The sequence below is a fragment of the Cololabis saira genome, chromosome 22, assembly GCF_033807715.1.
Source record: "Cololabis saira isolate AMF1-May2022 chromosome 22, fColSai1.1, whole genome shotgun sequence".
Lineage (NCBI taxonomy): Eukaryota > Metazoa > Chordata > Actinopteri > Beloniformes > Belonidae > Cololabis > Cololabis saira.
In genome coordinates, this window is record NC_084608.1 from 22,923,962 (window position 1) to 22,938,455 (window position 14,494).

Sequence of the window (14,494 nt, forward strand, 5' to 3'; positions counted from 1 at the left end):
CTGGCCTTGAATGTTTGAATTGTGTTCATATGAAGGCAAATAAAAGAATAAGAAAGAGGATGTTTTCATTTTATCCCTTTACAAATCTGAACATGAGCAAAAGTATAAGGAGTGAAGTCGCCGGAGTGCAGCATTGCCCTTTGTTTTGTTTCTCCATCACTTTTTTTGTTTGTTTTTTGTTGAAGGACTCGCTGGGATACTTAAAGTTTTCCAGCAATCCAACTCTGAGTTCTAGTTCATCAATATTTCTGAGAAATACGTCTGGCCTGAGAGCCCCATCTCATATCCCGTCCATATCCATCCTGTCTGATCCCATACAACAGAAGGAGAGCAAATTGCCCAGTTCTGTTCTTGTCTATTAACCGAGACTGCATTTGGCTGTTGTGAGCACGGGCTGATTCCTGTGGGGAGACCCAACCAGCTAAAACGTTCCTTTGTGATGCTTTAATAAGATTTAACATTCATGAGATTTAACACTATGTCACCTAAATAAAAAAAAAACTAATGTCACCTAAATTGAAAAACTAATTGGAACAAAGGAGCTGTGCCGTTTCTTTGATGCTCTTTTTCACACGAGTAATCTATTTTTTTTCCAGTCATGTGACTTTTTACCAATTAATTTGATTTATTTATGCACCAGTTCAACATTCTCTTTTTAAGATGGGGATTTTCAAAGTACTTTTTATATTTTCTTAATGTTCCTTTTAATCCTGGTGTCATGATTTTGGGTTTCATTGATTACTTCTTCTTTCTTCTGTTTTTATTGCATGTAAGTCTTGGTTGACTGGTGCTCTTTGCTTTTGGATTCCTGTTTTTTTTTGTGGAAAATATTATTCTCTGATGTGTCTTCTTTTGTTCTCCTCTTTTAATTGCCAACCCCTGTGTCTTTTTAGCCCCTGAGTTCTTGTTAGTGTGGTAGTATATAGTCTTTCTCCCCTGCTAGTTCTTTTATTGTAAGACGCCCCCCCATGCTTCCCAGGGTTTTGGTTCTTTTTTTGCCTTTTCCTTGTAGGTTTGTTGGTTGTTTGAGATTTCCTGTTGTCAATAAAAGGATATTATTCATTAATCCTGCCTCTCTGGTCTGTTGCATTTGGATCCTACTTAACACCACTTCGGACGCCTGGATGTACACGACATTGTGATTATTCTGTGCGTTTACTCAAGCAAGATTGCAGAGTTTTTGCTGTTTGGAATCAGTCCACACAGGAGCAATTACATGTTAAAGGTCTCTCCATCTTCGGGAAAGTGGGAAAAACAGAAACAATTTCAAATCAAAGACATTTAGGCTCTCCCATCTGGGGTTATTGACATATAAAACGAAAAAATTCTTTCCACTCCGGACTGTTTGCAAACTATATATGCACTGTGCAAGAAAGCAAAGCTTGCTACGTTTAGCAATGATTGAGCTGGCTGGGGGGTTAGATAATGGTTAATAACATTCTTCAGTAGGAACAAATTTGAATGATACATACCTGCTGTAAAAATCATCCCTGTAGTACTCATAATCAAATTCATATCCGCTGCAAGGGAGACAGAGAGGGAGGAGGACAGAGAGACAGGGAGACAGAGATAAAGGCAGGGGCAGATTGCATTAAGAGGAGTCGTTTTAGATCCGTCAAAAGTACGCAGATCCAGTTCACAGAGTTTGGACACAGGTGCTGTAGTTTATGCCTTTAAGCATATCACATATTAAGATGTATGTGTACCATGAACCCAAAAATGCTGAAAGAAGGCACGTGCAGAGAGAGGAGAATAGCAATTCTCTTCTTTGGCCATAAGGAGGAAGATTATTGTTAAATGTTCATCACAGCAACTACAATTGAGATAGATAAATAAAATAGTGGGGCAGCAGCAATGGAGGAATTTGGGAAAGTTCCTGTTCTCACAGGAATCTTAATGAGGATTTATTTTTTATCATTTCAATTTAGAATTGCCTGCTACAGCGTTTTTGCCTCTCCTTTTCCTGGTCCACAATTACCATTTCACACAGTTTTTTTTGTTCGGCTGCAGCTTTAAAATACCAATGAGGGTTCACACTATTGCTGCGCACATGCTAATAAATGAGTAAAACAGGAAGTGTAATGAAACAAAGCAGCAATAAAAGGAGTGGCAATTCAGAAAGAGCAAACTTTGCCAATGGCTGAATCAGAACAACCGAGTGTCCCATTGAATACAAAGTCACGGCAGACCGCAGCAAACAAGCACCACAATGATTTATTTGAGACTACTGTAGGAGATGCAACGGCAAACCAGAGCAAAATGGGGAAAGATAACATCTGAGATGCTACATCCCTTCAGCGCTTGGTGAGAGAAGGTATAGCGACATCACAGTAGTAACACCTTTTTATCTAGTAGCAAGGAAATTAGAAAATCGGGGCCAAGCTTCTTGACTAAGCATTCGGAAAAGCATCTCAGCGACGGAAAAACCATTCCAACCTCATTGAAGTTCAAAAGAGGGAAGAAAATTACAGCCAAATAGAGTCATCACATTCCAAAGATTACTGCGGTTTTACATCAGCAGGAGCAGCAAGATGTGAAAGGTGGTTAATATTAATGACGGGAGCGGCAACTTTGCATATTGAAAGGAGAGCAAATCTTACCTGTAAACAGCGGAGAGCGGCCGCTTGGAGCCCGCTTTAGGCCTGTAGGGCTTGGGCTCACCTGCCATGTTTATGTCTGTAAGGAAACGGAGACAAAAGAATTGACAGTTCACAACCGTGAATAGTGCATAAAAAAGTTGGGTATATACTATTAACTGTATCATACAACTGATTTTGAATGTATATGAACCAAAAAAAAGAAAAAAAAAGAAAAGATAACCAATCAGCTTTTGTAATTGACCAAATTATCTAAAACTTGATGGCATCAGCGGAGAAATACGCAAAACTGAAACAGCAGCAAAGGCCAAAAATGATAATTGTCAAACAGTGACTTACAAACAGTGGCAGGAGTGTCAAGTGTCACCAAGTGTCAAGAAAAAAAAAAAGGTGAATCACTTGAAGTGAACAGCATTAACTTCGATAAAATGTCATCCAATTTTCATCTGAGTCCTCACAATTATAGACAAACAACAATGCTTTAGCGACATATCAAACATGTTTAATTTCTCGTCTCTTTAAACGTTCAGAGTGCTGGAGGAAAAGTATGTGAACCTACAGTCAAACTACTTCCACAGAAGCCGTTTGAGTCGGATGTTTTCATACCCGGAATTTAACAGAAGTTTTTGTAACTTTTTAGCTCTGAGGGTTCCCCTATGGGCACGGAGGCTAAACCGCTTTCATGACATTTTCCAGGATTCACTCTGGATTTATTCTTATTTAGTCATTTTCTCTTCCATCATTACTTTCTTGTGCGGATCAGTGGCGTCTGCCATGTAGCTAGTTTCATAGTTGTTGATGTGACATAGTGTCCTGTTTGGCACTGAAACAGCTATGTGTAACATCATAAAGATATTATTCCTTCAAATGAAATAAAAAGTATTATTTTAAAATAAAAAAAAGTATAAAACCTCTTTGGTGCTGCTCTAATAAAAGGCAGAGCAACCGATGAGACGTTCAACCGCGGACGTCTGCACCCTGGCGATCACCTAAACTACTGGAGAAAAAACATTTGACTTCACAGCAGGATGAAAAATAGGTACAGCTTCTAGCATGAAAACATCATCCTGACAGTGAGGTAGGTCAGAAGGGGCATCGTGGTCTGGGCTTCGTGCTTCCTGTCTTACCGCCTGCAGTAATTGAGGGGAAATACATTTTCAGGTTTACCAAAACATATCCCAGATAATCTCGGGGTGGCTGTCCACCGACTGAAGCTTCAGCAGAAGTTGGATAATACATCAAGAGAAGGATGATAGGTGCCGAAACAGCTCCTCTGGTTATTGAAGGTATTCTGAAGGGTTCACATTTTATTCATTTTTTACTGAGTCTGGTAACTCTTGCTATGATCTGCTGGCTTGTTAACCCTATGGGAAACAGGCTTGGAGAAAAGGATCTGTCTTTGTCAGAAGTTTACTGGAATTAATCTCAACAGTCATGAGCAAATCTATGAGATTGTGGCGCCACATGTGTTAAAGGGCATTTTAGCAAACATTAATCAGACTCCAGAGCTTTGCCTCCTTCCTTCAGGTACAAGAGAGATGCTTGTTCTTGTTCTACAGACACCAACTATCCATCATCCCATCAGCTGTTAGGTTTCTGAACAAACTGTGGGCAATATTGCGTTTGTACTAATTACACATATTATTTAGTGAGTAGAGGTTTTTACTCACACATAAGGTTATTTAAGCTTGTCAGTTTAACATTCAAAAAGTTTGTAACCTAAAAAAAAGCGAAGTGAAATAATAAAAAAAGTTGACTTTCCTCAGATTTCCTTGGAGAGAGTCGCAGGTGACGATGGCAGTGATGCGAGTGCACATGGTTCAACGCTTGCATGACCATGAAGTAGAACCGAGGTATCATTTCAGAGAATGAAGTTTCAATTCAAGCAGATTTTATTTTAATGCATTTGTTTTATGCTTGCACAAACAGCCATTACAAAATTCAGCATTCTCATTCACTGGTGACCATGAATGCCATCGGCAGTAATGCGTCGGTTCATCGCAGCAAAGCATGATTGGCACACCATAAAGTGAGAAATACGTCTGCAAATATCTCCTGATAGAGAATCATTTTCTTTCCTATACCTGGTATAACCCCATACCAGTGTTATTTTTTTTATTTCCATTCTTTTAAAGAATCCATTCTTCCATTCTTTTAAAATGTAAATATCTACAAAATGAAAAGCCGTGAGACCATGGCTCCAGATGTTCAAATGCACAGTTTGTTCATGTTTGTTCTAGTTTCAGTCTGGAAACTGCAGCCTTGCATAAGAGGCATGTTGGAGTTTTTACAGTAGGATTTTTCCAGACTTTTTCTTTTTTTTTCTAGGATTTTTTCAGCCTTAAATAAAGCAAAACTGGTAGTAAGGTTATATGTCTAGTTACAGTAGCTCAACCTAACGACTCATGTTCTACTACTTCAGGGGACTCAAAACGGGAATTTCCAAGGCTTTATAGAGTAACTCCCTTATCTGGCTTTTAGAGCAACAAAGAAGAATTTGGATAGTATTTGTAAAATAACATGGACAGACAAGGAAAGCTCACCAAATACCCACACCCTTAGTTCTGGCAGTATCTGTGTGTACTGGAACAACTCTAATCTCCTGCCCGATTGCATTTATTCCTGAAAAGATTTTTTTTCTGATGCTATACGATTGGCGCTCTCTAGCACACATCTGTACCACAATTCTTGGTGAGTCTTGAGCACACTAGTATATGCACATTTGCAAATGAATAAGGATCTACATGACATAAATGTCGTCTGTGAAAGACGGCATAGTCAGCCGTGCATCGTCCAAATCTTTCTGACTGTGTGCATCAAGACAAAATTTGAGCTTGCATTGACCGGCACCACCATCTGATCGGACCTTGGAGTGCACATGGAAAGCAGCACGACTGCCTCTGCCGCGCCTGTCCACACGCATGAATGAGTACTTGTTCACACTCAAGCTCTTCTCGGTTTGGAGTGCGTTACTCTTTTGTGGCTCTATCACGTGCCGACCTTGCTCTGTTGTCATGCATGTGAACCATGTTCATGTGGTCCATCTCCATCATAGAGCACAACGCAGAAAATGAAGCTTCAGATATTCATTGTAATCTTCTGCCAGGGCTCAGGAGCCAATAAGATAGCTTTCAGGCCAGCCCTCATTAAGAGTGTGTTAACTGAGGGGATCCATGAGCAGCGCAGATATTATTATTCGTATCAAATGAATAAATCAAGCAGTACAAGCTGGGGAAGATTATCACTTAAGGCAAAGAGTGAAACATTTTCTTCATAGCCTGTCCAAAGGCAATACAAAATCTCATCAACTGCTCTGTTTAGATTGTGCTTAATATCACACACACTTTCGGTAATAAAACAGCGAATAGCATTTTTTTTTTTTTACCCGGCAGGATCTAAGTTTAATATCAAGATATACTCCAATCAAGGGGGAGCCCTTGAGAGAAGAAACTTTAACCTTGCTGTAAAGTCACTCTAAAGAAGAGCATCTGCTAAGTGCCTTCTAGGTACATAGATCACTCTTAAAGGCTCTTTCTGACATACTGTGGTTTTTGCATGCATAAGGTGTTCTCACCATCACCTTTTTCCCTTCCAGCTGCACACAATTGCTTAAATAATTTAGGAGTCTGCCCTTCTTTCCAACGCCAAATAAAAAGCGGCACTGCAATCGCCAGGAGTGGAAATGCACTGAGGTGAAAAAAAGCCGCTGGCAAACTCTTGTCTCCTTCCCCGACCGGCTGCTCTCAAGAGAAATAGGATTAAACCCTGGTCTGTTTGCATACCATCTACTTAGACATGCAAAAACACTGACTTTTAAAGCAGGGCTTCATGACCAAATGAGCGTGTTTGTGTATGAGTACGTTGGGCCTGACCATGATGCCGACTTGGGCGATAATTACAATTTTGCTCATTAACCTGAAGGCTTACTCCCAGAGACATCGCATGCAAACCTTTAATTAGCACGCAACAGCAACACTAAATATAACTGGCATCCAAAACCTCGATCAAAGAATCTCAGACAAAATGTGAAACATGATTTCCACCCGGAATGAGGAATGCAGTCATATCTTTGCTGTTCTGTCCGTACTACGTATTCAAGGTAAAGCAGGCAGTTACTGTGCCTGCTGGGCGGTTCAAAGAGCCTCGGCCCTTTCAGATAGAAACGGTCAGCATGAGTCTGGCTCAAAGGTTGAGTCCAAGGAAGCAATCGACACATTGCCATTTTGGTAAAACCCAGCTGGGCTTAGAGCCGAGATGATTAATCAACCGTAATCTGTGACAAGAAAATAACTGACAGAAAAGTGACCTGCAGATGACTTGAGAATAAATTAGAGGAGCAACATTCTGCTAATGCAAATGTTTCCCCTGTTGATCAGCTAATTAACAAATGATCAACAGGGGAAAATAAGGATTAGGCTTATGACTGAAATGCTCCTCATTACAAGTACGCTGCAGATGCTGAGTGGATTGGATCGCCTTTGATATCAAGACACAGTTTGCCAGAATCTCTTCTAGATAGACCAAAAATTATGTTATTGCCCCCCCAAACAACAGACGGAGAGTTTGGTCCATATCCTGGAGTTGCTCTTAACACGAACTGTGCACTAAAATATTTATAAAGGCCTTCACAGTTGCAAACATATTTCCACAGCGGTAACACCATGATTGAGTTTGGCTTCAGGTGTGGCTCCTGAGATCTCGTGGGGTGTAAGGTGTCCAACAAGGTCTTGTATCTTGCCATTATAATAAAGTTATGTTTAATATCATCACTTCACTTGAGGCATGACTTTGATACAGCTTTCAAACTTGGACACATGATTTGAGACTCATAAAATTGACAAGACCAACAACGTGTATCCCACATGTGGGAGTAATACAATTTTTTGTTTTCTATACAGTTTTTTTTACAGCTTCCACAATTACAGGACAAAAGTTGCAGAATCAAAGATGCTCGTTTGATCTAGATGAAGCTGGTAAGACTTTAATAGTTACACGTTAACGTTAGTAAATGTTGTTTTAAGGAACAGCTACCTACAGTATGTAACAGAAGAAAAGTTACTGTGATAAGACAATTAGTAGAAAGTTTTGAAAATACTATCACTCGGTAAGAAATGAAAAACCAGTTAAACCTCAGACCTGGTTCTAGGGCTTGGCGATATATCGTGATTTTAATATATATATATCGACATATTTTCAGACACGATATGGTACGAGACAATATCGTTTATATCAGTTATTAATTTTTTATTTTTTTTTATGATTTTGATATAGCTTACTTTGTGACAAATTGACTTGAATGTTTTATTTGAGATTTGCACAAATGTTTTGTTATTTGCACAACTGTCAACCTCAGTGGAAAAGTCTGCCTGTTACTGTCTACATTGTATTAATTGCACAGTGTATTTTAATTTAATTGTTATGCAGGAAAGGGATATTTGTTTTATTTTATTCAAGAAGCATTTTTATTCTATATATGCAGGCAGTTTATTTTTATTTCATTTGTTTTATACATCTTGATATTGTGCAGACCTCTGTTAATAAAGTCACCTGTGTGAAATTTGGCACGAGGCTTTGTATTAAAACTGACTGTTTTTTTAAGGGTTTGCCTCAGAAAAAAAATGAAGCTAACAGAGATGCTATGCTATAATGCTTTGGGGGAAAACCCCAATTATGGCACAGAAAAAATATCGATATATATCGAGTATCGCCATTCAGCTAGAAAATATCGAGATATGACTTTTGGTCCATATCGCCCAGCCCTACCTGGTTCCAAAAAAAACTGATGAAGAATCAGAACCCTTTTACCCTTTACCTTTTACTTTGTCAGCTGAAAGACAAGACATAAGACCAATGTTTTCACATGCAACAATAAAATGACAAACTCAGTTTTGTACTTAAAGCTGAAGTGGAACGTCTGCTGTCACCTAATATAATAATTTGTATGTCAGCAGCAGTTGGCAGGATAAGGACCTTAGTCAGGGGCCCATTGTGGTTCACCTTTAATGCCGACCTCCACACCCCAGCCCACCTCGGTAACCGTGGGTTTCATGTTGATGTTTGAGCTGCTACATCACTTGTTCTAAAGGTTTAACCTCGGTCTGTAATTGACGAGGGAGTATCTACATAAGTTAATTAAAAGCAGAATCGATGGCATTAATATTAATAAAACCTTATCAATTCCCATCTGAACTGAACACACTTGTTGGCAGATGGAGTCCGCTCTTTACGGTGAGTTCAGCGTGTGTGGCGATGATAGAAACGGTAAATATCTGCATTCTGCTGCAGCTGCTGGCTGATGCTCAGCTTTCAGAAGGTGACTGATTTTATTCTTGACTTTGCAACGTTATTAGCTCATGAGGATATGGTTCAGACGCTAGGTTCGGACGTGAGAGGGACGCCAATTACCTTATAGGAGAGCATAAGTGATGATGGCGCTGTACAGTACCTGCTTTGAATTCTTACGATATAGAAATGCAATGATCTAAGCAGTTCGGATGACATCCAGCGGATCTCACTCCAACCATAAGATTCTTGTAAGCAAATGCACCAAATTTCTCCCGTCATTTCTTCTGTTTCCACCTGGCCTGCTGGCAATAGCTGTTAGCTCAAAAAATGCCCCAATCAGACACACCACTCCCAGTCTGATGGTAAATGTTGAGGAAGTTCTGCCAGAGAATCCTAAGGACAAAATCTGTAACGTGTGAACGATGGAGATGGGGCCAATAATGACCATGATCCCTTGTGTTTATAAACCTCAACTTCTGTTCTACCCTCTTGATGAAGCAAGGCAGCTCTTGGACCAACGCTGAAGAATAAAGTTTTAGAAAATATTCCAAATAATTGTTACAAATATGTAACACAGTGCTTCTTAAAACATCCATCAACAAGAGGACAGTTACTGGACGTTATCAGTGGACTGTTGAGATTATCCTGATGGCTGCATGTCATCATGGGCAGATTCGTCTTCTGACTGATTGAAAAACTGTTGCTGCAATTGTTCTTATCAGATCAAGGTGGACAATTTTATAATCAAGTACACGCAGGATTAGACATTTTGGACTATTATCAAATTGTTGTAAAATTCTAAGTATCTATTATCTGGGATTGCTGCTGCACTGTTATGCAACAGCAGGAAACACACTCTTGCTGAGGGAGGCAGCTGGCATTGGGACATAATTATTATAATAACCAAAATAATTGCTATAATTACCACCACGGGGAGTGACATCAACATGAATACCAGAAGTCCAGAATTCACAGCACCACACTGCACTGTAATGAGATGACCAGAGTTATTCGTTCCCACCTGGTTTCAATAAGGTTAAGAAAACAAATTCAAAATATGTACAACTGTCCAATTTGACTCCATTTAGTCCAATTATTTCTAGCCTGGCCTGCCATATTCACTTTGTGAAATTTCCCTCTCATGAAATGGGCTTGGCAGCCCATCTATTCCCATCCATTTCCTTCAGGACTGACTGTCCCAAACCAATCACAGCAGGGCGGGGGGAGTGGGGCTTTATGTGATGACTTGTGCTGGAGTGTCCAAGAGCCTTTATTTAAACAACCAGCATGGTGGCAGAATTGCTAATATTACCTCTGATAAACAGGTTTTTACTGCAAAACTGTCAACACTCAGTCAACGGTATGGATGGGCGGTATGGACTAAAAAATGTATCACGATAATTTCTGGTATTTATCCCGATAACGATAAAAATGACGATAAAAAAATACTTTTTCTTTCTTTCTTTCTTTCTTTCTTTCTTTCTTTCTTTCTTTCTTTCTTTCTTTCTTTCTTTCTTTCTTTCTTTCTTTCTTTCTTTCTTTCTTTCTTTCTTTCTTTCTTTCTGGCTCATTTCTTTCTTTCTTTCTTTCTTTCTTTCTTTCTTTCTTTCTTTCTTTCTTTCTTTCTTTCTTTCTTTCTTTCTTTCAGGCTCATTTCTTTCCTTCTTTCTTTCTTTCATTCAGGCTCATTTCTTTCTTTCTTTCCTTCTTTCAGGCTCATTTCTTTCCTTCTTTCTTTCTTTCATTCAGGCTCATTTCTTTCTTTCTTTCCTTCTTTCAGGCTCATTTCTTTCTTTCTTTCTTTCTTTCTTTCTTTCTTTCTTTCTTTCTTTCCTTCCTTCCTTCCTTCCTTCCTTCCTTCCTTCCTTCCTTCCTTCCTTCCTTCCTTCCTTCCTTCCTTCCTTCCTTCCTTCCTTCCTTCCTTCCTTCCTTCCTTCCTTCCTTCCTTCCTTCCAATTTCTTTCTTTCTTTCTTTCTTTCTTTCTTTCTTTCTTTCTTTCTTTCTTTCTTTCTTTCTTTCTTTCTTTCTTTCTTTCTTTCTTTCTTTCTTTCTTTCTTTCAGGCCCATTTCTTTCTTTCTTTCTGGCTCATTTCTTTCTTTCTTTCTGGCTCATTTCCTCAATTTAGCATTTTTACCGCGAGATGACAAATTCTTACCGTGGGGAATATTTTTGACGGTTTATCGTGAACGGTAAAATATCACCCATTCCTAGTCAACGGTGTTCCTACTTGTGGATTCTGATCCGACTGGTGCTCTCCTTACATCACATGCTTCATTTCTGGGTGGTTAAATGCCTACTCAGTGGCATCCAGAGGCCGTTTCTTCCGCGTCGGTCGATACTCAACAGATATCAAAGTCAAATCCAGAGGAACCAGACGAAATACTTGACATAACTGGCCAGGCTGCTTTTTCCACTGTGAAAAATAATTTGCAGCTAAAATAAAACCAGATAAATGAAAAAGAATAAAATTGACTTGTTTTAAGATAAGTGTTGAGTAGCAGGTTTGACACATTATCGCTCATTGAAGTCTACCCTCAAAACCCTTTTACAAAAACCAAAAGCGGTTGCATTAGTCGAGTAAAGTGTTCAACACATCAGTGTGACTCTGACATGATTCCCTACTAACCCCTCTTGTTTTTGTGTGAAGTGAATATGAGTGGGATTAGTTACATCCCATGGCGTTATTGATCATCTCTCTTGCTGCTTTTAGAATACTTTATGATAAAAATCTGTTGGATATAAAAGACCAGTTCGCTGGGTCAGGGAACAAAGTGCGTTTCTCCGGTATTTTTCTCTTTTACATCGCTTTGCAGTATTGATTTGCTCCCACCTCATTCTGCGTCTGGGTCAGCGTGAGATGGCAACACCTTTACAAACAGTCAGACGGTTTTCTCCACCGCTCGGTCTGGGTGACGGAGGAAACAAAACAAGTCCTTGAACTCGCAGCTGTGTAAATGTGCTCATGATGGGATGGGGACTTTTTCTGCAACGACTATTATTTTTAGATATCTTTGAGTTTTCTTCCTATTTTCTGTCTCTTATGGAAGGAAGCTGTCTGTCCGTCCGTAGATACCGACGCAGGAACAGCTGCATCATGGACAAATATTGTTAATAGTAAATAATAATTGTTATTTAGGGAGAAATCTTGGGGGGTGGGGAAGCAGTACGCGGCAAAGTACACAGTGGCGCCCAATACAAGTAATCCGTGAAGACAAACCTGCGCTCCTCCGTCAGAAAAACAAGGATCCCTGACGCCCCTGAAGGCAGCTGCCCAGGTGCTTTATTGGTCTCATTTGCTGCCTTGCATCTGTCTCCCTCAGACTACTCCTGCACATGTCTCCTGTTCTGGCCTCAACCTCACCCTATCCTTCATTCTCTCTCTCTCCATTGCCTTTCCTTTCCTTGCACATGTGCTCACACGAGGCAACATCTCCTGTAACCCCAATCACATTCCTTCTCCCTTTCAGTTACCATATTTCTCATTTTGTCTGTTCCCACTGAGGAAGCTTATTATGAGATGCTTCAGGACTGTGCAGCAGCTGTGTGGGCCTCTCTACGTGACACCTGCTGATAGCTCCGCAAAGTCTCATTTTGCCCCTTCTTCCATTACCTAGGAAAAAAAAAACTGAAATATAATAAAAGCTGGAGCTTTGTAGAAATCAAGGTTATAAACCTGAGCCACTCTTGACGCATAGGTGAAGGGAGTCGCTGCAAACGAGGAACCACAACTGTGGAAATCAGCAGAAACCAAGAAATTAGTTGTTTAGTGTGCAGGAGATATAAGGAAGTCCTCATATTTCTGGGGGAAATGTAAGTGGACCGCTGGAGCAGATAAAACCTGCTGGCCCCTCCGTGGACGACACGACTACACCTGCAACATCGGGGTCCGTGTTGCGTTGTGTTTCGTCCTGAAAGAGAGTCTGGAGTCTCTCCTCTATCAGACAGAAGGGAAAACAATCTAATAGCCCGAGGCTTCAGAGGAGAGCTAACAGGCGATGGATGGCAGGAGTCAACACAAGGTCAGGAAGCAGGAGAGACTGACAAAGTGCTTTAGTGAGCTAACAAACATTGGCTGAGCATCTCAGACTGACAGGTTCCTTTACACATTTCCTTTCCTTTCAACACCCTGCTTTTTTCATCTGGTATTCATTACCACCGGCACAGTCAGTACTAATGAAAATATTAGACCTGCATTACTTTTTACATCTCAGAAGAGATCTGAGCTCCTTTGACCCACTGAAGTGACTCACGGCTCGCTAACGCGGCGCTGCGTTGAAACTGTCTGCACGTCCTGTACCTGCGAGTCGTCTCTCTAAGAAAAGAGACTCGGAATCTCAATGCGACTGCCTGATAAAATAATGATTAAACCAAAAAAGGAGAAAAATGACCTTATTCTGAGTCGCAGCCACTGCAGAGCACAAACACACTAGAGGCAGTGATTTGCATGTCAAAACTACCTCGTGTTTACACATGGCTTTCGGGAGGCGCGGAAACCCCGGCAACCGACAGACATTTGATCTTTGTTGGTTTCTGCTGCTGCAAATAACATGCTTGGACACCTGCTGCAGAGAAGCACAAAGGCGACGATGGAGCGAACTGCTACCGATAAATCAGTAATTGTATGTGTGAGCCCTTAAACACAGAATAAACAGATGGAGTTACGTTTATGTTCATAAAGGCACACGGCTCCTCACAAACACTACTAATGAGAACTGTTAGTTCCGTAGGAAAGCTACTACTCTACTGTTACGAGGCTTTTAACATGCAATTACTCTTACAAATATTAATGCAGTTTAGACCTTTAATAATGATAATAATCATTACATTCATGCAGGCAATCCCCTTACTGCTTTAAGAGGTCACGGTGCAGCCAAGTGCTGCAAAATGCATTTTGTCAGGTTGTTTGTCTATAGCGTTGAGGTTTGTGTTAACATAATGCCTAGAGGGAAAGCCATGAGCCTTGGTCGCAGAGAAGCAATTGTTGCTGAATATTAACCTGGACAGGGTAATAAAACTATTGCCGAACAATTTGGAGTTCAACATTCTGCAGTGAGAAGGATTTTCACAAGTGGGGAGCATTCAAAACAGCTGCCAATCTTCCCAATGAGAGTGACAGTCCCAGTAAATTAAATTTTACCCCCAATATCAGAGTGCAATGGTCAAAGAAATCCAGGGGGAAAGAAAGAGCTACATCTCAGACCTTACCGGCCAGACCGAACATGTCAAATATTCAAGTGTCAGACTGTTATTAGTTAGATCACGATTGAAAATGTCCCAGAGAAAGGTTATTCCATCTAAACAAGAACGTGGAACCGGCAAAAAACTGCATCTGAAAACACCTCCAGACTGCTAAGTTTTATGGATGTAAAAATACTAATTTAAGTTGTTTGGCCTTAAAGGGTCCTGTTCTGTGAAGGCAAGACATAGTGGGACCACAGCACCTTGCTATCATCCAGTTGACCATGTCTCTCTTTTAGTATACAGTATGCAGAGGTAAATGTAAAGTCGTCAGACAGGTAAAGCTTGGCTGAGCCAATGCACGCCAGCAGATATTCATAAAAGTGTCTGGAGCCAAAAAAGAACCAAGGTTCTGGAGTGTCCTTGTGGTGG

The 14,494-nt window shown here is 40.3% G+C and overlaps 1 protein-coding gene across 7 annotated transcripts in view; it reads right to left on the reverse strand.

The window, feature by feature from the left end:
* The window catches only part of LOC133422991 (RNA-binding Raly-like protein), a 175,847-nt gene that overhangs the window by 18,787 nt on the left and 142,566 nt on the right, over nucleotides 1-14,494 (reverse strand). For all 7 annotated transcript variants that reach the window (XM_061713074.1, XM_061713069.1, XM_061713068.1 and 4 more), the window contains 2 exons: nucleotides 2,601-2,676; nucleotides 1,473-1,520 (listed from right to left, as the gene is read on the reverse strand). In XM_061713074.1, the coding sequence (XP_061569058.1) occupies nucleotides 1,473-1,520; nucleotides 2,601-2,676 (124 nt within the window). The remainder of the gene's footprint in view (nucleotides 1-1,472; nucleotides 1,521-2,600; nucleotides 2,677-14,494) is intronic.